General features: G+C 46.7%; 1 protein-coding gene across 1 annotated transcript; it reads left to right on the top strand.

The window, feature by feature from the left end:
* The first annotated feature begins 5,563 nt into the window (after window positions 1-5,563).
* LOC130994547 (hydroxyproline O-galactosyltransferase HPGT3-like) lies at window positions 5,564-23,232 on the top strand. The gene is made up of 7 exons (XM_057919589.1): window positions 5,564-5,569; window positions 5,845-5,968; window positions 6,060-6,147; window positions 22,373-22,423; window positions 22,528-22,599; window positions 22,691-22,803; window positions 22,881-23,232. Exons 1-7 carry the CDS (start codon window positions 5,564-5,566, stop codon window positions 22,901-22,903), a joined length of 477 nt encoding a protein of 158 aa, XP_057775572.1. The 3' UTR covers window positions 22,904-23,232.

A 23,232-nucleotide genomic window follows, 5' to 3' on the forward strand; every position in this document is an offset into this window, starting at 1 on the left:
GAACACGGGCAACAGGCCAGTTTCCTTCGCTTGGGGAAGACGAACTCCCAAATCCAACAACGGTGCAGCCTCCTGCACATACAGATCCTCATTCTGGTACAGATTGAACAGCTGTTCCACCGCGGCAGAGGAAGAGGCAGGGTCGGTGAAGGCAGAAGCCGCTAAGTCAGAGGGCAGGGGAGGCTCCAGGCCGAACTGAGAAAATGTTCGAGAACTCTCGCCAGAGGGATCCCGCAGCCGGTTCACAAAGCGCGCCAGGGTAGCAGAGAACGCAGGCGCATATATGGGAGCAGAAGGTAGCAAGTCAGATCCAATCCCAAGAGAAAAATAGGGAATGGCTTTCTCTAGCACCGGGTACCACCACTCTGGCTTCTCTGGAGAATGCGCAGGGATCCCCATCCGCTTATTTATCTCCTCATCCTGGAGATTATCCATCAGGGCTTTGAAATTCAAAGTGGCAAGTTGCTCCGGGGTGGCCCCCGCCATCTCCAATGCCTTGGAAGCTGTTTGCTCTATCACATAAGCAAAGAGGGGTCCAAAATCCGCCAAGTACTCGGGAGTCTTTTTGAAAGCCTCCAGAGTACCTTCCAGCATCAACCCCAGGAAATGTTGACCCCGCGGAGACAAGAAATATTCCAGGCGTTGATCTCGAGCCCCCAGAACGAACGCGCGGTTCTGAGCTTCCACAAGTATCCTCTTCCAACCCCGCCTGGCTTCCCTGTAGTCTCTTTCATAACCAGCTTTGAACTTGACTAAGCTTTCGTGGCTCTCCTTTGTGGCTCTCAACAACTCGGAGGCCAAGGATGCTCTCTCCACCTCCACCTGAGCTAATTTATCTTTCAGATCAGCGATCTCCGCTTCAGCTTTACTCAGACGCTCCACCACCCCAGCGACATCATCATCACGCTTGGCGATGTCCACCTGTTCCTTCTCCCGTTCTTTCTCAGCCATTTCGTAGTCATGGATGCATTTAACAGCCCCCCACATCCCTGACTCCACCTGCAAGAAGATAAAATGGGTTCCAACAAAACCATAAAAAGGTTAGTAATTTAAAAAAATTCTTAATAAAGAGCATAACATGCAGGATACCTGAAGAGCCAACCGGCAGAGCTGAGTAGCTAAAGCCGGTCGGGTCAGCTTCCCCATCTTCTCTTGGTCCTTTGAATGGACACGAGCTATCAAGGCGTCAATCAATTCCTGCCCCGATAAGCTCGAAATCGGTCCAGGAACAAGATCCTCTGGTTCGTCAGCCGAGGGCATTGCAGCTTTGCCCTTACCCTTTCCACCGGCAGAGGGGAGAACCTTGGAACCACCAGCTGACTTCTTCGCTGGCCCTTTGCCCTTGTCCCCAGCAGGAGTGAGAATCTTCACACCACCAGCAGACCTCCTCGCTGGCTCTGAGGACTTGCCAGTCTTTTTCAGGCTTTCCTGTCTCTCCTTCTCACCCATAGAGATCAGGGAACCTCTCTTCCGCTTCTTCGTAAGATCAGCAAGGGTGGCATCGGGAGCCGAATCAGGTGAAGGAACCTCATCAGTAATATCCACGACTTGGATATCTTCTTCACGGATGCCAGTGACATCATCAACGCTGGAGTGTCTACCCCTGCGAACAAGGGCCCCCACATCAACTTCCTCCGCATCAAAGGGGCGCGAGGCTTCCACATGCCTCTCTGGGATCTCAACTACAGGGGGAACAAGGATCAGTTCGGACCCAGCAGGTTGCTCCGAGGGACTTGTTCCGGAAGCAGAACCGCCCGGGCCATGTGCTCCGCGGCCAGCAAGAGAAGGGGTGTCAGGCAAATTGTCCCCACATTTCGATCTCCAAGACATATCTGCAAACCAAAAGTTCACATCATTAAAAGCAGGGTAACAAAAGCTAATGTGTTTTCTAATGTATATTTTTTACCTATTGATCTCGCTGGATACAGGGGAAACAGACCATTATATGCCAGAGAGGAATTGTTCTCGGCCAGGTACTTACAGTCTAGAGTCTGGGCTTTATTCATAGCATTAAGGTGAGTTATAATACTCTGGTCACGGGTAGAAGGGACTTCGGGAGAGGCTGGCTTATAAGTAGTGCGACTTGTATGCCATTCCAGCTCCGAAGCACCATAATCGCGCCAGTTGCCAAAAGGGGTGCGCACATAACAATAGTATTCCAGGAAGCCCTTATCGAAAGAATTCAGAGAGGAAAGGAAGGTGATAGGATATTTCGGGTGAGCAGCAAAGCTATACAAGGGATTGCCCTGCATACGAAGGGTCTGGGTCTGACAGAACAATTTGGCGGTGTCCCCAACACCGTGAGCCCGGCACAAAACATGAAAGGCATATAATCTCCGAATAGCAGAAGGAGCGACTTGAAAGAAAGGGATGTGAAAATAGTTACAAACGTCAACCAGCAGAGTAGGAGGAGGGAGCCTTAAACCAGCATCTATCTGAGCTTTCCAAACAATTATCACCTTGGGATGACGAAGGCTTTCAGGAGGCGTTGACTCCTTAGAGAAGGCCTCGAACTTCAAACCCTCAGGACGCCTACATTTGCTCTTCAATTTTTCCACCTCCGCGACACTAAGGCGGGATGGAGGAATACGTTTGGGGGGTAGGCGGGGCTTTTTCCCTTTTTTCTTAGGTGGAGAAGGAGGGGGTGTAGTTTGAGATTCATCAGAAACAGAAGGGGAGGGAAGATTTTCAAGATCTTGCTGCGACGGGGAGGAAGATGAAGGGTCTTGGGCAGAAGGAGAGGGCGAACGAGAGGGTTGAGGGGCGGAGGTGCAGGCCATGATGGGAGATGTTAACCCTAGGGTTTCTAGCACGCTCAATCAGAGCACCAACAGTTATACCACTACACTACGATTAAACACAAAATTGCAGTGAAGAGGATACGCGAGTTACCTAGACCGGAGAAAGATGGACGGTAAAACCTGGAGCGGAAAGGTCGCGGGAGAATGCCGGAACAGTGAGGAAATCGCCGGAAAATGCAGAAAATTCGCTCGGAAAACTTGGAGAAGAAGAATAGGGAAAAAAGGGGAGTTCGAATCGGCTAAGTAAGATTGTACGCGGGTAACCACCAGCACGCGGGATGAACGGCACGTGGCATACGGAAGAAATCAACGGATGAGAATTTTTACGGAAAGGCGAAAGGACGCGAAGGTTAAAAAGTAACCTCGGGGTACGGGGAAAATACTGTAGACTGGGCAGACATTTAATGCGGATGACGTCATCCACGCGGGCGAGTCCTCTGACTAGTTGCATCTCTCCAGAGTGAACTAGCCAGACCAAGGGGTGGGAGTAACAAAAACGCCAGAGAACAATTTACAGGGCTTCTTTTTATTCTCTCATAATGTCAAAATGCTTATGTCTTTATGATTTGCAGGGGTCAAAGAAAACAACAAAGTGTTGATAATACACCACTGGTTGAACACGAAGAATACCCGGTTCAACCAGACTAGAGGGGGGAGTGGTTGGTGAGGAGCAATATATGCAGAGTAGGGAGAGAGTACAAATCAGGGGAATCATTCTCATCAGAGGAACCGTATGGGTCAGAAGAACCATTTTTATCAGAAGGATTTCACCCATCGGAGGAATGACTCTAGCCAGAGGAGTCATCCACACCAAAGAAGTCATTCTTGACAGAGGAGCCCTCTTAGTCAGAGGAGTCATCCACACCAGAGAAGTCATTCTTGACAGAGGAGCCCTCTTAGCCAGAGGAGTCATCCGCGCCAGAAAGGTTACCATCGCCAGAGGAGACACCTTTACCAGAGATGACGTGTTTACCAGAGGAGTCCTTCATGCCAGAGATGTCAACATCACCAGAGAAGACGCCTTCGCCAGAGAAGACATTTCCATCAGAGGAGCCAATAAACGCGCGGGAAGGTCTCCCGCGTATTATCGAAATTACCATTGTACCCTTCCATCACACAAGACGCATGCATCGAAGATGTTTTTACTATTTTACCCCTCTGTTTGTAAATCTATAAATAGGGCCCGAGCTCGTGTACTGTTACTTACGCTATCTTACATTTTCAAATACAACTGATATTTTCTCCTGCCGTGCAAGATTTCCGATTGTTCTTTACTCCGTCTTCTTCCAGTCATTACACTAGGTATAGTTCACGGTTTTTTCTCCATAGTTTTAGGTGTTGGTTTCATTAAACACCATTTTTATTTTTATTTTTTAGAATTTTCTTTTTATAGAGTTAGGATCATGTGAGAACTCATCTTTTTGTGAGAACGAAAAATCATGAACAAATACATAAAATACTTGAACAAATTATGAACATTGTTGTTCACATGAACAACAATATTCATGTCTTACTGTTGAACAACAATTGGATCTGCCCAAATCAATGGCTGTGATTTTTTTTTTTTCGTTCTCACAAAAATATGTGGTTCTCACAGGATATTTTGAAAGTTGAGACTACTACAACACTTAACATTTTGTTGTTTTTCTCATTGTTATTTTTATTTATTTATGATATTCCAATTTTTCGTATTATGTAGTTTTATTTGTTTACATTGAAAATTTGTTAATATAATACAATTTCACTATTATTAAAAAAAAATAGCAGTATTATATTATATTATGTTATATGTGTAGCTCACGCAAGTCTAAAATCATAATCACCGCACATCGCGCGGGAGATACACTAGTAGTATTAAATGCTTAATTTTATTTTTAAATTTGGGTTGGATCATTTAAAATGGGACAATCCAAAATAAAAATTGGATCATTTGAAATGGGACGGAGGGAGTAAATACTAGTATAATATTATCGACTCTACCTCTTTAAAAATTATGCAATGAAGATGGAATTGTTTAATCCGGAAGCATATAAATCATATGTAATTCACAATTTGGGGGGCTATATCTTATACTAATATAAAAAGAGCTTTAGCACAACATATGAATTACCTATTTTATCTTATATTTTATTTTAAGGTTATTTTTTGTATATTATATATTGATGTTTCCAATCATACGAAATCAGCCGCCAATGAATTTTTCATATATATCGAAATTAGGAGCCAATGATTTAGTTTGGCTTAGTTGTAATATACTCCCTCCGTCCCTGAAATAAGTTCCTCTTTTTCCATTTTGGGACGTCCCCCAAATAAGTTCCTCTTTTTTTCTTTCTATTTTTGGACAACTACCCCACCACTAATAATATTTTATTTATTCTTACTTTTCACTTTTTCACCACTCCCAATACTAATTATAACACTTTTTCACATTTTCACCACTCACAATACTAATTATAACATATTTTTTTCCACTATCAATACACTTTACCATTTTCCTTAAAACCCGTGTCGTCCCCAAAGAGGAACTTATTTTGGGGACGGAGGGAGTATTTGATATATATCTAATTACTTTTATATTTGAGTTGAATTGGGAATCCCTTATAACTAATACAAATTTATATATAATATAAAAGAGGAGTTTTTTTACCTTTAATTTTTCTCTCTCCTCATAATTTTTTCCTCCAAATTTTCTATCTTCTTTTTTCTATTTTAATTATTTTCTATAAAATAATTAATTTCGATTCATGAAAAAAATACTCAATATGGATGTTAAATTACAGATTATGAAAAGATATTTAATTTGATGTAAAAATTATAAAAAAATAATTTTGAAATGAATAAGTTATGATCATTTGAAGTGTCAAAATTATAAAAAAATGAATAAGTTATGATCATTTGAAGAGCCAAAGAGCTTGGTAGCTTAATTGTGATATTCTTGAATGACAACAATAGTTGCATTTTTTTTTTTGGTCCTTCGTGTCCCTTTTATGTGCATTTAAGGGTATTCTACATGATGTGAATAACGACATTCTTTTGTGGTTAGGATAATCATGAGGAGGCTGATGAGGAATTGCCCAAGAAAGCAAAATTTTTCTTTAGCGCAGCAGTGCAGATGTGGGATGCAGAGTTTTACATTAAAGTTGATGACAATGTTGATCTGCAACTTGGTAAATTCTGGAAATATTACTTAGAAAGTTGCAACTTTGCTTAAATTTCCTATGCTCGGTAAGGATATCATATTTGCCGTTCTCTTGGCAGATGATTTGATTCAACTTATACAAAGCCGCCATGGTCAGGATAGTGCTTATATTGGTTGCATGAAGTCTGGGGAAGTAGTAGCTGAAGAGTAATTCATTTCTCTTAATTTGATTCTATTTGAGTTGTTATGTGTAATCTATATTTCAGATGAGGCTCTTGTTCATGCTGGTTTATCTAATGATCCAATTGTGTGCATTATAAGTCTATATTAGCGAATCTTAGTCATTTCTGGGGGGCGCTTATTTTGTATTATTGATAACGATTGAGCATTTTGATCCTTAAGAATATCATTTCTCCAATTCCACCATTTGAATGGGATATGAATCAAGCAAAACTAGTTCAATGGTAGAAATTATTAAGGGCCTTGAAGTATCCCAAAGTTTCAATTCATCTTAGTAAACAAGGGATTAACCTTACTATTTTTGTCTATCTAGGCTTATCCTCAAAAGGAAATGTCACCTCAGTTGGTGAGGAGCAATATATGCAGAGTAGGGAGAGAGTACAAATCAGGGGAATCATTCTCATCAGAGGAACCGTATGGGTCAGAAGAACCATTTTTATCAGAAGGATTTCACCCATCGGAGGAATGACTCTAGCCAGAGGAGTCATCCACACCAAAGAAGTCATTCTTGACAGAGGAGCCCTCTTAGTCAGAGGAGTCATCCACACCAGAGAAGTCATTCTTGACAGAGGAGCCCTCTTAGCCAGAGGAGTCATCCGCGCCAGAAAGGTTACCATCGCCAGAGGAGACACCTTTACCAGAGATGACGTGTTTACCAGAGGAGTCCTTCATGCCAGAGATGTCAACATCACCAGAGAAGACGCCTTCGCCAGAGAAGACATTTCCATCAGAGGAGCCAATAAACGCGCGGGAAGGTCTCCCGCGTATTATCGAAATTACCATTGTACCCTTCCATCACACAAGACGCATGCATCGAAGATGTTTTTACTATTTTACCCCTCTGTTTGTAAATCTATAAATAGGGCCCGAGCTCGTGTACTGTTACTTACGCTATCTTACATTTTCAAATACAACTGATATTTTCTCCTGCCGTGCAAGATTTCCGATTGTTCTTTACTCCGTCTTCTTCCAGTCATTACACTAGGTATAGTTCACGGTTTTTTCTCCATAGTTTTAGGTGTTGGTTTCATTAAACACCAACTGGCGCCGTCTGTGGGAAAGCTACTGAATTAAGACGTGAGATTACGGTCGCCGGCGTACGCAGATCTGTGAATTCAATCGGATTTGCGGGCGTTGGCACCGGTTGGTCCGAATAATCTGGATTTCCAACTATGTTTAATCGTTTAGTGGCGTTTTCTGGTTTAATATGTGATTAATTTGCTGAGCTCTGCGTTGATGTGTGTTTTGGGTGCATGGGGAAAGGTGGCGACGGGCGTAAAACATGAATTAGGGGAAATTTACGTTTATTTACCGTTTGTTTGGTGTAATTATCCGCGAATAAGGGGTTCTCTTGTAGAATTGAGATTTTACTCACCGATCTAATGTTTTGCATGAGGAAATTGTATTTGGGTGCTCTGTTCCGATTATGTTCGACATTTCCTTACGGATCCCCGATATTTTGGGTTTATGGTGCGTGTATATGGTCGTTTTATGTGTTAATGCGATAACTGTGGGTGATCTTCGTGTTTTATCTTGTTTTCGGTGAAGCGTGTGATTATTACTGTCAATTCAGGGGTTTGCATCGATAAAACGCCGATTAGTACTTTGCTTCTGTTGTGCTCGGGTTCGTGTTGCTAATCCGTGGGTATTCCTTGTTTACAATTGATAATTACCGTTACTTCCTATGTTTTGGTGACTAATCCTCGATTTGTATCGATTGGATCGGAGTTGATGCTCTATTTTTGTTATATTGGTTATGTGCCGAGGGTTTGTAGACGTTTTTCGTTTAAGGGAGGGGGTTTATGGGTGTTTTCCATGATTTTCGTGGTTGATCTTCGATTTCGATGATTGAATTGGGAAGCAATGCTCTGATCCTGATATATTGGGGTTTTTTGCTGCGGATCTATGGGTTTTCGTGGTTAATCGTCGATGTCAAGAGTATTTATTGTCGTTGATGCCAGAGTTTTACCTCAATAATATGATAATTAACACTTGGTCTTTGTTTTGGTGAAATTCATATTATTGTTTTGTGAATGATCTTCACTTGTGGGAAACGATTATTCATGATTCTTCATGTTTTCCTTGACCAATCTTCGTATTATTAGCTTGATCTCTTACATAATTCCTTTTCTTATCATGTTTAATGCAATCGTGCTAACATATCTCCTGGTGGTAGCTCTGCTTGTGTTTATCTCTGGGTATTTTGCGTCTGTGGAAGTTTTATTGAGGGCCCTGTTTTCTCAATCTATACTCTGGGTTTATTTCCCCGAGTGTAGAATTACTTGGAAGGGAATTTTTTAACGGTCTCTGCACCGGAAGCCGGGATTTCTTATTGGATTTCTTACATTGGGACTCCAATCGGTAATAAGGGGTTTATTCTTTCGTCGTTAGAATGGTTTCTCACTCTGTTTATGTGTAGGTACCATGGGATCATCAGATGCACACCGCAACCTAGAAAGGGAGTTCGACTCCGCTGCTCTCACCACTAAGATGCCACCTTCACTGTTCCCAGGCCTACAGGGCAATGCTACTTTCACTACCCCACCAGGGTTTCAAGCTATCCCCGCCACTCCGTTGACAGGGTTGAATGCAAGTCTCCAGAGATCTGCTCTGGTGACTCCAGGATCTGACATGCCATGCTTAACTCCCGCGTCTGGAGCGGGACAACTCACGTTTGGATCGATGGAACAGATGATGGCGCTGCTTCACTACTCCGCTGTGCGCCAGGCACTAGGAACTCCCATGTTGTCCACTGTTCCCACTGTAGCTCCACTGGTGGGAACGGCTACTTTGCAGGGCACTGAGGCCCCACCTCCCGCTGCTCAGGAGGTAAACGCTCTAGCAATCAACAAACAAGCTGCGGTGCCTCTGGAAGTGCAAGGGGACCCTGCTGACAGGGAAGTGGAAAGAAGACCAGAGGGGAGCCGGGTCAGACTTAACAGTGTGGTGAGAAAGGAGAGGGTTGACGAGTCTGATAGTCAATCCGTCTCTTTGGTGTTCGAGGAAGAGAGACCGAGGGAGAAAGCTCGGCTAAAAAACCAAGTGTCTCAGCTAAAACATCAACTCCAGGATCTGGAGGAATCACTGAGGGAGAAATCCCGAAGGGAGGACAGGGAACAAAGGTCAGGAAAATCGCACCGGGTGGAAAAGTCCCATCGATCGGAAAAATCACGCTACACAGAGAGGTCAGAGGAAAGAGAGCCGGAGTATTCCTCTGGCAGACATGAATATAGAGTCCACAAGCGCCACGCTCATGAAGTACCCAGGGACAGAAGGGAACAGGGGAGGCATAAGGGGGACAAGAGAGCTAAGACATCGAGGTTCCACCCGATCCACAACCGCAGTCCTTTCTCGGACGATATTTTGGCAGATGCCTTACCTAGAAGCTACAAGCCCATCTCACTGGATTACGATGGCACTACCGATCCGGAGGTACACCTCAATCGGTTTGAAGGTTTGGTTACGTTGCACATGTACACGGAGGGCATCAAGTGCCGGATCTTCTCCACTACCCTTACTGGACCAGCTCAGTTATGGTTTGGGACGCTGCCCCCAAATTCCATTCACTCTTTCGAAGAATTACAGACTCGTTTTTTGCGTCAGTTCGCGAGTTCACGGAGGGTAGGGAAGTCAGCCCTTTCGCTGATGGATATTAAGCAGGAGCAGGGAGAAACGCTTCGGGAGTACACAGCAAGGTTTAACCTTGCCGCTCTGGAAGTGCCAGAGGCAGAATCGCAAATTAAAAACTGCGCCTATGTCAGAGGACTCAGGCCAGGGATCTTTTTTGATGAATTACAAATTCGACCAGCAAGGGATTTTGATGACATCATGGCAAGGCTGCCGGGTTATCTACAGTTGGAGGACGCCAAAATGGCGAGGAAGGTGGAAAATGAAAAACACAGAGTCAAGAAAGCTGAGGAAGCACCCGAACGACAAAGACAGCAGGATAGGGTCCCATTCAGAGGGTTGCCTCCTAGGGTACTCCCACCTCAGGGAGGAATGCCATCTAATCAACAGCGCACAGTGAATGAAGTAACGCGGTTTACCGAATACACGCCCTTGATTAAACCACAAGAAGAAATTTTTCATTTGATAAAGGATCAGCCGTTCTTTAGGGCACCGGGGACCTACCGGACTGGGCCGCCGCAGGAAGGGCCTAACAATAAGTTGTGTGAATATCACAATTCCTTCGGGCATTACACGAAATATTGTGGACACCTTAAGCACCAATTGGAGTTATTGGTGCGCCAGGGATGTCTTGACCACTTCATTGACAGGGGAAATGAAGGTCAGAGGAGGATTGATCAGAGGGACCAGCATAATCAGAGGGATCAGCGAGATCAGAGGGATCAAAGAAATAACCGGGATCAGCGACGAGAGCAGGGGAACAACAACAGAGATCGCAGGCTCGATGATAACCAGGATAATCGCAGAGAAGGGGCAGACAGACAAAATCTTCCTCCCCCCCCATATAGAAGGGAAGTTCACATGATTTGTGGGGAAAATGGGATGCCCACATCAAATAGGGCTAAAAAGCAAGTCGTCAGAGCAGTCAAAGCAGGGTATTATCCTAAAAGAGTCATGGAAGTCACCAGCGCGGCAGAGGAGCCGGCAATCACTTTTGGAGCAGAGGATATACGCACATTAATGTATCCGCATGATGATGCGCTGGTCATCACGGCGGACATTGCCGGTTGCATTATTCACCGTATCTTCGTGGATTCGGGCAGCGCTGTAAACATCTTGTACAAGGAATGTCTCCAAAATATGGGAATTAACGCTCATGTTGAGCCGACAAATGCTCCTCTGTTTGGGTTTGGAGGAGAGATGGTCATGCCCCTGGGATATGTAGAGCTGCCGTTGATTCTTGGCAGTACAGCGGCGGGCAACAAAACAAGGATGGTACGTTTCTTAGTGGTGGATATGCCTAAACCCTCGTACAATGTCATACTCGGCCGGCCCGCCTTGACGGCGTTCAAGGCGGTTATCTCTTTGTTCCACCTAAAAATGAAGTTTCCAATCGAGGGTGGAAGAGTGGGAGAAGTGTGTGGCGATCAGACGACATCAAAAGCATGCCACGTGCAAATGCTCACACAGTCAGCGGGGCAGAAAAGGGAAAGATGGACGGAGGGGTCGAACGCCCGGAAGAGGGGGAAAGTGGGCGAGGTGCATGCCCCAGCAGAGGAGCGCCAAGAGTTGGCGGATTTATTAAAAGACAGAGACTCCACAGAGAAAACCGCGCTGGTGTCCACTAGCGATGTTTGCAATATGATAGAGTTATTTCCAGGGAAAGAGGGTTTCCAGACTAAGATTGGATCGGCCATGAGTGATCAAGTCAGAGAAGAGCTCATTGGTTGTCTTCGACGAAATGCGGATGTGTTCGCTTTTAGTACCTCAGATTTGAAGGGAATCGATAGAGGGTTGGCGGAGCATTGCCTCAACGTGGACCCTAAGGTCAAGCCGGTAAAGCAACGGACAAGGAATTTTGGGGCTGAAAAGGACACTGCCATCAGAGAGCAGGTCTATGAATTATTGAAAGCTGGGCATATTGTAGAAGTGCAATACCCAGAGTGGATCTCAAACGCAGTGATGGTACCCAAGAAAACAAACACCTGGAGGATGTGTGTGGACTTCCGAGATTTAAACGCTGCTTGTCCGAAGGACCACTATCCTCTGCCGAGGATTGACCAATTGGTGGACTCCACTTCAGGATGTGCCTTATTATCCATGATGGATGCGTACCAAGGGTATCATCAGGTAAAGATGAACAGGGGAGACATAGCCAAAACGGCCTTTGCCGTCTGTTGCGGGGTATATGGGTGGAAGAGTATGCCGTTCGGTCTGAAGAATGCAGGAGCCACATATCAGCGGATGATGGAGAAAATTTTCAAAGAACAGCTTGCTAAGAATATTTCAGTATACGTAGACGATATGCTCGTACGGAGTAACAGGGCAGAGGACCATGTGTCTGATCTGGAAGAGATCTTCACAGTAGTCAGAGATCACAGGCTCATGTTGAACCCAGCCAAGTGTACTTTTGGGGTCACCACAGGGAAATTCTTGGGGTATAAAGTCACGCCAGCAGGGATTGAGGTCAACGCCGACAAGGTCAAAGCTATTTTGGAAATGACACCGCCTAGAGGAATCAAGGAGGTGCAGACTCTGAACGGGCGTATCACTGCCCTGAGCAGGTTTATATCGAGATCGGCAGAACGGAGCATGCCGTTTTTCAAAGTACTGAGGAAGGGAACCAAGTTTTTGTGGACAGAGGAATGCCGCGCGGCGTTTGAGGATCTTAAAGTATACCTAGCAAAACTCCCAACTCTGACCAAGCCAGTTCCGGGAGAAACGTTGTATCTATACATAGCTATGGGGGAGGAGTCAATCAGCTCTGTGCTAATCAGAGAGGAGGGAAGTCATCAGAGACCCATCTATTTTGTCAGCAGAATTATTCAGGGCCCTGAGCTCAACTACACAGAGATCGAGAAGGCGGCTCTGGCGGTCATGATCACGGCAAGAAAGCTGAGGCCTTATTTCCTTTCACATCGAGTGGTGGTACGCACGTCTCTACCTTTTAAACAAGTTTTGGGGCGCGCGGATTTGTCGGGAAGAATGGTCAAATGGGCTGTGGAACTAGGGGAATATGATGTAGAGTACGAGCCACGAACGGCGATCAAGGCACAGGCATTGGCAGACTTCATACAAGAAACAACTCGTCGTCCCATACCAGAGTTCTGGGTGGCTTATGTGGATGGGTCAGTGACAAAAGAGGGGTGCGGAATTGGGGTTTATATTACTTCGCCGGGTTATGGGACATACCAGTTCGCCATCAAATTCACCTGTCGGTTATCTAACAATGAGGCGGAGTATGAGGCCGTGGTCAGAGGGGCTCATATCCTATCAGAGCTTAAAGCTGAGTGTGTCATTATAAAGACAGACTCCCAGTTGGTTGCACAACAATTCTCGGGAAGTTATAATGTCAAGGATCAGAGGATGAAGGCGTACCATACCAAAATTAGCGAAATGAAAGAAAAATTCATGGAGTTCAAGCTCGAACAGATCTCTCGGGAAGAGAACACGAAGGCCGACCTACTGGCGCGCATGGCTAGCGCAGTAGAGCAAACTTGGAGCGACGAGATTATTTTACTCTGTGATACCAGAGAGATGGAAACTTCGCAGGTGTTCTCGGTAGAAATCAGGGATGATTGGCGGGCTCCGATTATACACTTTCTGAAGACAGGGGAACGACTAAGCAGAGAATCCAACCAAAGGGCCCGCTATGAAAATTACTGCCTAATCAATGATCAACTCTTCAAAAGATCTTTTACTCAACCTCTGCTAAAATGTTTATCGCCAGAGGAAGCTAACTTTGCTCTGAAAGAGATTCATGCAGGTTGCTGCGGCGGGCATACCGGATTTCGAGACCTCGTACGCAAGATCATTCGGGCAGGTTTTTACTGGCCTCACATCAACCAGGAAGCCAGAGAGTTTGTCCGCAAGTGTGAAGCTTGCCAGCGGCATGCCGGGAAAATCAACATACCAGGGGAGCCTATGGGTGTAATGTACGCCGCTTGTCCGTTTGATAAATGGGGCATTGATATAGTTGGGAAGCTGCCTACAGCACCTGGAGGGAAATGCTTTCTCATTGTGGCAGTGGACTATTTTTCCAAATGGGTCGAAGCTGAGGCCGTGAGTAAGATCGATGAAGTTACAGTGGAACGTTTTATCTGGAGGAATATCTGCTGCAGATTCGGAGTGCCACGCATCATCGTGTCTGATAATGGGACTCAATTTACGGGGCAACGGGTTGCGGACTTCTGCGATCGAATGGATATCACACAGCGTTTTGTCTCGGTGGCTCATCCACAGGCAAATGGACAAGTAGAATTGGCTAATAGGACCATATGTGAGGGCATCAAGAAGAGGCTAAATCAGAGCAGAGGGAAGTGGGTGGAGGAGCTGGATACCGTTCTTTGGGCTTACCGAACTAGTCCAAAAACGGCGACAGGGGAGGCACCATTCACACTGGTGTATGGATCCAATGCTGGTGATACCAGCAGAGGCACGACTAGAATCATACCGGATTACCACGTACGACACTGAGCACAATGAGGAGCTCCGCCGAGCAGAGCTGGACTTGGTGGAGGCACAGAGGGAGGAAGCCCGTGTCAGAGCGGCCAAGTACAAAGGCATTATCAAAGCGGGATATGATAAACGGGTCAGAGTGAGGAAATTGTCGAAGGGAGATTTGGTTCTCAAGCGAGCTGATGCATTAAAGGCGGTGGGTAAGTTCGAAGCCAATTGGGAAGGGCCATACATCGTCACAGAGGTTTTGGGAGGCGGTGCGTACATATTGTCGGATTCAGACGGCAGAGCTCTACCCAGACCATGGAATATAAACACACTCAAAAAGTTCTATGTATAACTGCTTCTTAGCAGGAGTAATCACTTGTAGACCGGATACTCTTTTTCCCCACAGGGGTTTTAACGAGGTCCGGGGCCATAATATCAATAAAACAGATATGTGGTTCTAGGGAATTCCCTGGTGTTGTGTTTGTTTATTTCAATTCTTGTTTTCTTACACTACATATGCTACTTAACATGTTCGTGCAGAGCACTGCACATGTCACCAGAGGGGGGAGTAGGGTGTATACCCATAATCCTCAATTTTTAAAATTCAAAATGCAAACTACTTCTTAGCAGGACAAGGGAGAAACAAATACAAAAACTGCTTCTTAGCAGGTCAAAGGGAAAACAAGCATCAGGGATGGACGTCTCTTCTTCCATGATCCAACACCCCAAGTTCTTCTTCGTGGCTGGGACATGCTCACCTCTCAGATCTACTTCAACTCCACTTTGTGTCTGCAGAATACCAAGAAAAACAACAAGTCAAAATGCCAAAAAGAAAGAATACAGAGGAGGAACAAACCAAAGGCCAAATCTGAGGAACCAACGCTCAGATCCGGAAACCCAACGCCCAAATCTGGGAAATCAACGTCTAGATCTGAGGAGCCTGGTTACAAAACACTCAAGCAAGGGAACTCCACTCGTTACAACCACAAAGTTAGAGATCTACACCAAAAACACAGGGGAAAAGGCGGAGCCCTCGGGGATGTGAGTGTTTAGAGGGGAAATTCCCTTACTTGAGTGCCTTACAACCGATCTAGGGAGGCAAAACATCAACAGATCCAGGGTTTGAAGGATCGGAAGAGGATATATATGGAGGCGATACTGGGCTTAAGAAATGGGCTAAGGGGTAATGGGCCCGCATGAGCTTATGGGCCGGAGAAGGGAGTAAGAAATAATTGGGCCAACATGTTCATAACAGAGTATTGCACATGTCACCAGAGGGGGGAGTAGGGTGTATACCCGTAGGTCCCAATTTTTAAATTCAAAAATTGCTTCTCAGCAAGATTAGGGCAAACCAGAGGAATTACGCTCCACCAGAGCAGAGGGGTCATGCTCAACCAGAACAGAGGTTGCTGACAATCGTAAGCCGCGAAAGTTGGTTGTGCCGCCCGGGCCCTCCATGCTCCGCGCAGAGATAGCACTTAATCATAAGCCGCGAAAGTTGGTTGCACCCCCCGGGTTTTCCATGCTCCGCGCAGAGGTTGCTTTAACCGTAAGCCACGAAAGTTGGTCGCACCCCCCGGGTTTTCCATGCTCCGTGCAGGGTGTTCCTGTCAATCGTAAGCCGCGAAAGTTGGTTGTGCCGCCCGGGCCCTCCATGCTCCGCGCAGAGATAGCACTTAATCATAAGCCGCGAAAGTTGGTTGCACCCCCCGGGTTTTCCATGCTCCGCGCAGAGGTTGCTTTAACCGTAAGCCACGAAAGTTGGTGGCACCCCCCAGGTCCTCCATGCTCCGTGCAGGGTGTTCTTTCAATCGTAAGCCGCGAAAGTTGGTCGTGCCAACCGGGCCTTCCATGCTCCGCGCAGAGGTGGCACATAATCGTAAGCCGCGAAAGTTGGTTACACCCCCCGGGTCTTTCATGCTCCGCGCAGAGGTTGTCCTTAACCGTAAGTCACGAGAGGTGGTGTGCACCCCCCGGGTCTGCCAAGCCTCGTGCAGGGTGTCCACTTAACCGTAAGCCATGGAAGGTGGTGTGCATCCCCCGGGTCTGCCAAACTCCGTGCAGGGTGGACCTTTAACCGTAAGCCACGAAAGTTGGTCGCACCCCCCGGGTCTTCCATGCTCCGTGCAGGGGGTTACTATTCAATCGTAAGCCGCGAAAGTTGGTCGCGCCATCCGGGCCTTCCATGCTCCGCGCAGAGGTGGCACATAATCATAAGCCGCGAAAGTTGGTTACACCCCCCGGGTCCTCCATGCTCCGCGCAGAGGTTGTCCTTAACCGTAAGTCACGAGAGGTGGTGTGCACCCCCCGGGTCTACCAAGCCTCGTGCAGGGTGTTCATTTAATCGTAAGCCGTGAAAGTTGGTCGTGCCACCCGGGCCTTCCATGCTCCACGCAGAGGGTTACTATTTAATCGTAAGCCGTGAAAGTTGGTCGTGCCACCCGGGCCTTCCATGCTCCACGCAGAGGGTTACTATTTAATCGTAAGCCGTGAAAGTTGGTCGTGCCACCCGGGCCTTCCATGCTCCACGCAGAGGGTTACTATTTAATCGTAAGCCGTGAAAGTTGGTCGCGCCACCCGGGCCTTCCATGCTCCACGCAGAGGGTTACTATTTAATCGTAAGCCGCGAAAGTTGGTTGCACCCTCCGGGTCTTCCATGCTCCGCGCAGAGTGCTCAAGCATGGATGGGAAGCAGCGTGGATGGGAAGCACGAAATCGCCAGCAAAGAAATCAACCAAATCCTCGTCAGAGGAGGCGGTGAAATCCTTTCCAGAGGAATCAACCAAATCCTCGTCAGAGGAGGCGGTGAAATCCTTCCTAGAAGAGTTAACCAAATCCTCGCCAGAGGAGTCATCACAATCCTCGCCAGAGGAGTCATCACAATCCTCGCCAGAGGAGTCATCACAATCCTCGCCAGAGGAGTCATCTCAATCCTCGCCAGAGGAGTCGTCACGATCCTCGCCAGAGGAGTCATCTCAATCCTCGCCAGAGGAGTCATCTCAATCCTCGCCAGAGGAGTCATCTCAATCCTCGCCAGAGGAGTCGTCACGATCCTCGCCAGAGGAGTCGTCACGATCCTCGCCAGAGGAGTCATCTCAATCCTCGCCAGAGGAGTCATCTCAATCCTCGCCAGAGGAGTCATCACAATCCTCGCCAGAGGAGTCATCACAATCCTCGCCAGAGGAGTCATCACAATCCTCGCCAGAGGAGTCATCACAATCCTCGCCAGAGGAGTCATCTCAATCCTCGCCAGAGGAGTCGTCACGATCCTCGCCAGAGGAGTCATCTCAATCCTCGCCAGAGGAGTCATCTCAATCCTCGCCAGAGGAGTCGTCACGATCCTCGCCAGAGGAGTCGTCACGATCCTCGCCAGAGGAGTCATCTCAATCCGCAGAAGAGGAGTCATCACAAGAAATTAAAGCAATTCCAAGGGAGGGGATTAGAGAAGCATCAACAACAATCATAATAAACCAATTCAAATCAACAGGGGAAAGACGGAAATATAAACCCCACCTCAACAGGCAGCGAAAACAACACAAATAACAGAGATAAAAGAAGCAAGGAGGTGAACGAAATTTCATTAAAGCACGCTCAAGAAGCAAAGCTGTACATCAAAAACCGGCGGTAAGTGTTTAATTGGTACAAATTAAAGAGTTACAAAATTCTCTTTTGGTAAAGTCAGGAGAGAAAGGGGAAACATCAAGAGGGAGGAACAGGGGCAGCTTGGGCAACAGCAGAGGAGACGGGAGCAGAGGCAGAGGGAGCCCGGGAAGGAACACCACTTGCAGAAGCATGACCCGAAATGGTTTTCTCTGAGAACACGGGCAACAGGCCAGTTTCCTTCGCTTGGGGAAGACGAACTCCCAAATCCAACAACGGTGCAGCCTCCTGCACATACAGATCCTCATTCTGGTACAGATTGAACAGCTGTTCCACCGCGGCAGAGGAAGAGGCAGGGTCGGTGAAGGCAGAAGCCGCTAAGTCAGAGGGCAGGGGAGGCTCCAGGCCGAACTGAGAAAATGTTCGAGAACTCTCGCCAGAGGGATCCCGCAGCCGGTTCACAAAGCGCGCCAGGGTAGCAGAGAACGCAGGCGCATATATGGGAGCAGAAGGTAGCAAGTCAGATCCAATCCCAAGAGAAAAATAGGGAATGGCTTTCTCTAGCACCGGGTACCACCACTCTGGCTTCTCTGGAGAATGCGCAGGGATCCCCATCCGCTTATTTATCTCCTCATCCTGGAGATTATCCATCAGGGCTTTGAAATTCAAAGTGGCAAGTTGCTCCGGGGTGGCCCCCGCCATCTCCAATGCCTTGGAAGCTGTTTGCTCTATCACATAAGCAAAGAGGGGTCCAAAATCCGCCAAGTACTCGGGAGTCTTTTTGAAAGCCTCCAGAGTACCTTCCAGCATCAACCCCAGGAAATGTTGACCCCGCGGAGACAAGAAATATTCCAGGCGTTGATCTCGAGCCCCCAGAACGAACGCGCGGTTCTGAGCTTCCACAAGTATCCTCTTCCAACCCCGCCTGGCTTCCCTGTAGTCTCTTTCATAACCAGCTTTGAACTTGACTAAGCTTTCGTGGCTCTCCTTTGTGGCTCTCAACAACTCGGAGGCCAAGGATGCTCTCTCCACCTCCACCTGAGCTAATTTATCTTTCAGATCAGCGATCTCCGCTTCAGCTTTACTCAGACGCTCCACCACCCCAGCGACATCATCATCACGCTTGGCGATGTCCACCTGTTCCTTCTCCCGTTCTTTCTCAGCCATTTCGTAGTCATGGATGCATTTAACAGCCCCCCACATCCCTGACTCCACCTGCAAGAAGATAAAATGGGTTCCAACAAAACCATAAAAAGGTTAGTAATTTAAAAAAATTCTTAATAAAGAGCATAACATGCAGGATACCTGAAGAGCCAACCGGCAGAGCTGAGTAGCTAAAGCCGGTCGGGTCAGCTTCCCCATCTTCTCTTGGTCCTTTGAATGGACACGAGCTATCAAGGCGTCAATCAATTCCTGCCCCGATAAGCTCGAAATCGGTCCAGGAACAAGATCCTCTGGTTCGTCAGCCGAGGGCATTGCAGCTTTGCCCTTACCCTTTCCACCGGCAGAGGGGAGAACCTTGGAACCACCAGCTGACTTCTTCGCTGGCCCTTTGCCCTTGTCCCCAGCAGGAGTGAGAATCTTCACACCACCAGCAGACCTCCTCGCTGGCTCTGAGGACTTGCCAGTCTTTTTCAGGCTTTCCTGTCTCTCCTTCTCACCCATAGAGATCAGGGAACCTCTCTTCCGCTTCTTCGTAAGATCAGCAAGGGTGGCATCGGGAGCCGAATCAGGTGAAGGAACCTCATCAGTAATATCCACGACTTGGATATCTTCTTCACGGATGCCAGTGACATCATCAACGCTGGAGTGTCTACCCCTGCGAACAAGGGCCCCCACATCAACTTCCTCTGCATCAAAGGGGCGCGAGGCTTCCACATGCCTCTCTGGGATCTCAACTACAGGGGGAACAAGGATCAGTTCGGACCCAGCAGGTTGCTCCGAGGGACTTGTTCCGGAAGCAGAACCGCCCGGGCCATGTGCTCCGCGGCCAGCAAGAGAAGGGGTGTCAGGCAAATTGTCCCCACATTTCGATCTCCAAGACATATCTGCAAACCAAAAGTTCACATCATTAAAAGCAGGGTAACAAAAGCTAATGTGTTTTCTAATGTATATTTTTTACCTATTGATCTCGCTGGATACAGGGGAAACAGACCATTATATGCCAGAGAGGAATTGTTCTCGGCCAGGTACTTACAGTCTAGAGTCTGGGCTTTATTCATAGCATTAAGGTGAGTTATAATACTCTGGTCACGGGTAGAAGGGACTTCGGGAGAGGCTGGCTTATAAGTAGTGCGACTTGTATGCCATTCCAGCTCCGAAGCACCATAATCGCGCCAGTTGCCAAAAGGGGTGCGCACATAACAATAGTATTCCAGGAAGCCCTTATCGAAAGAATTCAGAGAGGAAAGGAAGGTGATAGGATATTTCGGGTGAGCAGCAAAGCTATACAAGGGATTGCCCTGCATACGAAGGGTCTGGGTCTGACAGAACAATTTGGCGGTGTCCCCAACACCGTGAGCCCGGCACAAAACATGAAAGGCATATAATCTCCGAATAGCAGAAGGAGCGACTTGAAAGAAAGGGATGTGAAAATAGTTACAAACGTCAACCAGCAGAGTAGGAGGAGGGAGCCTTAAACCAGCATCTATCTGAGCTTTCCAAACAATTATCACCTTGGGATGACGAAGGCTTTCAGGAGGCGTTGACTCCTTAGAGAAGGCCTCGAACTTCAAACCCTCAGGACGCCTACATTTGCTCTTCAATTTTTCCACCTCCGCGACACTAAGGCGGGATGGAGGAATACGTTTGGGGGGTAGGCGGGGCTTTTTCCCTTTTTTCTTAGGTGGAGAAGGAGGGGGTGTAGTTTGAGATTCATCAGAAACAGAAGGGGAGGGAAGATTTTCAAGATCTTGCTGCGACGGGGAGGAAGATGAAGGGTCTTGGGCAGAAGGAGAGGGCGAACGAGAGGGTTGAGGGGCGGAGGTGCAGGCCATGATGGGAGATGTTAACCCTAGGGTTTCTAGCACGCTCAATCAGAGCACCAACAGTTATACCACTACACTACGATTAAACACAAAATTGCAGTGAAGAGGATACGCGAGTTACCTAGACCGGAGAAAGATGGACGGTAAAACCTGGAGCGGAAAGGTCGCGGGAGAATGCCGGAACAGTGAGGAAATCGCCGGAAAATGCAGAAAATTCGCTCGGAAAACTTGGAGAAGAAGAATAGGGAAAAAAGGGGAGTTCGAATCGGCTAAGTAAGATTGTACGCGGGTAACCACCAGCACGCGGGATGAACGGCACGTGGCATACGGAAGAAATCAACGGATGAGAATTTTTACGGAAAGGCGAAAGGACGCGAAGGTTAAAAAGTAACCTCGGGGTACGGGGAAAATACTGTAGACTGGGCAGACATTTAATGCGGATGACGTCATCCACGCGGGCGAGTCCTCTGACTAGTTGCATCTCTCCAGAGTGAACTAGCCAGACCAAGGGGTGGGAGTAACAAAAACGCCAGAGAACAATTTACAGGGCTTCTTTTTATTCTCTCATAATGTCAAAATGCTTATGTCTTTATGATTTGCAGGGGTCAAAGAAAACAACAAAGTGTTGATAATACACCACTGGTTGAACACGAAGAATACCCGGTTCAACCAGACTAGAGGGGGGAGTGGTTGGTGAGGAGCAATATATGCAGAGTAGGGAGAGAGTACAAATCAGGGGAATCATTCTCATCAGAGGAACCGTATGGGTCAGAAGAACCATTTTTATCAGAAGGATTTCACCCATCGGAGGAATGACTCTAGCCAGAGGAGTCATCCACACCAAAGAAGTCATTCTTGACAGAGGAGCCCTCTTAGTCAGAGGAGTCATCCACACCAGAGAAGTCATTCTTGACAGAGGAGCCCTCTTAGCCAGAGGAGTCATCCGCGCCAGAAAGGTTACCATCGCCAGAGGAGACACCTTTACCAGAGATGACGTGTTTACCAGAGGAGTCCTTCATGCCAGAGATGTCAACATCACCAGAGAAGACGCCTTCGCCAGAGAAGACATTTCCATCAGAGGAGCCAATAAACGCGCGGGAAGGTCTCCCGCGTATTATCGAAATTACCATTGTACCCTTCCATCACACAAGACGCATGCATCGAAGATGTTTTTACTATTTTACCCCTCTGTTTGTAAATCTATAAATAGGGCCCGAGCTCGTGTACTGTTACTTACGCTATCTTACATTTTCAAATACAACTGATATTTTCTCCTGCCGTGCAAGATTTCCGATTGTTCTTTACTCCGTCTTCTTCCAGTCATTACACTAGGTATAGTTCACGGTTTTTTCTCCATAGTTTTAGGTGTTGGTTTCATTAAACACCATCAGTGTATGGACCAATCTGTATGTGTCTTATTTACTGTATTATTATAATTATGTTTTATCAATAAATTTTAGTTTCTTATTTAAAAGAAAGAACATGAAATGCAAATCACCTTTCTAAACCGGAAAACATTGTTCAATTTTCAGGGGAATGCAATGGTATGAGCCTGAATGGTGGAAATTTGGTGATCAGAAATCGTAAGTAAAGCACTATGATATCATGAGTAGCAGATATTCTTTGAAAGGCTATTTCTGAATATCAGTTCCAAATTGTCGGTAGATGATCTGAGCTTATGTTTCAGGTATTTCCGTCATGCAGCTGGTTCTATCTTCATACTCTCAAAAAATTTAGCTAAGTACATACATATCAATAGGTAAGCTTATCATAGCATGCATTGAAACTGAAACTACGAGTTGGTGTGAAAAAGTAGATATGACAATCTCATCCACTTCCATTCCACGCAGTGCATCCTTGAAGGTTTATGCTCACGAGGATGTATCCGTGGGGTCATGGATGATGGGTCTTCGCGCAACCTATATAGATGACAGCCGTATGTGCTGTAGTTACTCAAGCCAAGGTAGGTATGCATTGATAATATAATACTACATGGCTATGCTCACTCTTATTGGTATGTCTCAAATGGTAACTCTGCAGACAAGATCTGCTCGTTGGCTTGAAGTTACAGTGAGACGAGCCTTTGCAGCAGCGCTACTGTTGGGATACATTTTGTGCAGAGAAACAGAGGAACTCATGGATCTTTAGTTAGTACCATTCTTATTTTTTGTTAGCTGCCGCATCTGCCAAGAATGTCGGTTTTTATACCTCAAAAACTCGTAACTGCATAGAAAGATATATCTGAATTAGGTGGATTGCTCTGGGAAAATTGCTCACCCAGAAGCATGTTCAGTATAGAACTATAGATACATACAATACATACATATTTGTCACAACAGAGGCTGGCACACACAGTTTTCCAAAAGATATATATATTCCTTTTGTTTCTTAA

Source organism: Salvia miltiorrhiza, chromosome 7 (assembly GCF_028751815.1).
Source record: "Salvia miltiorrhiza cultivar Shanhuang (shh) chromosome 7, IMPLAD_Smil_shh, whole genome shotgun sequence".
NCBI classification, from domain to species: domain Eukaryota; kingdom Viridiplantae; phylum Streptophyta; class Magnoliopsida; order Lamiales; family Lamiaceae; genus Salvia; species Salvia miltiorrhiza.

Bases quoted from the DNA above. Each gene is read 5' to 3' on its own strand.
- LOC130994547 (XM_057919589.1), top strand. The intron at 6,148-22,372 runs GTAATTCATTTC...TTCAATTTTCAG, and splicing joins GGGGAAGTAGTAGCTGAAGA to GGGAATGCAATGGTATGAGC. The intron at 22,804-22,880 runs GTAGGTATGCAT...GTAACTCTGCAG, and splicing joins CTGTAGTTACTCAAGCCAAG to ACAAGATCTGCTCGTTGGCT.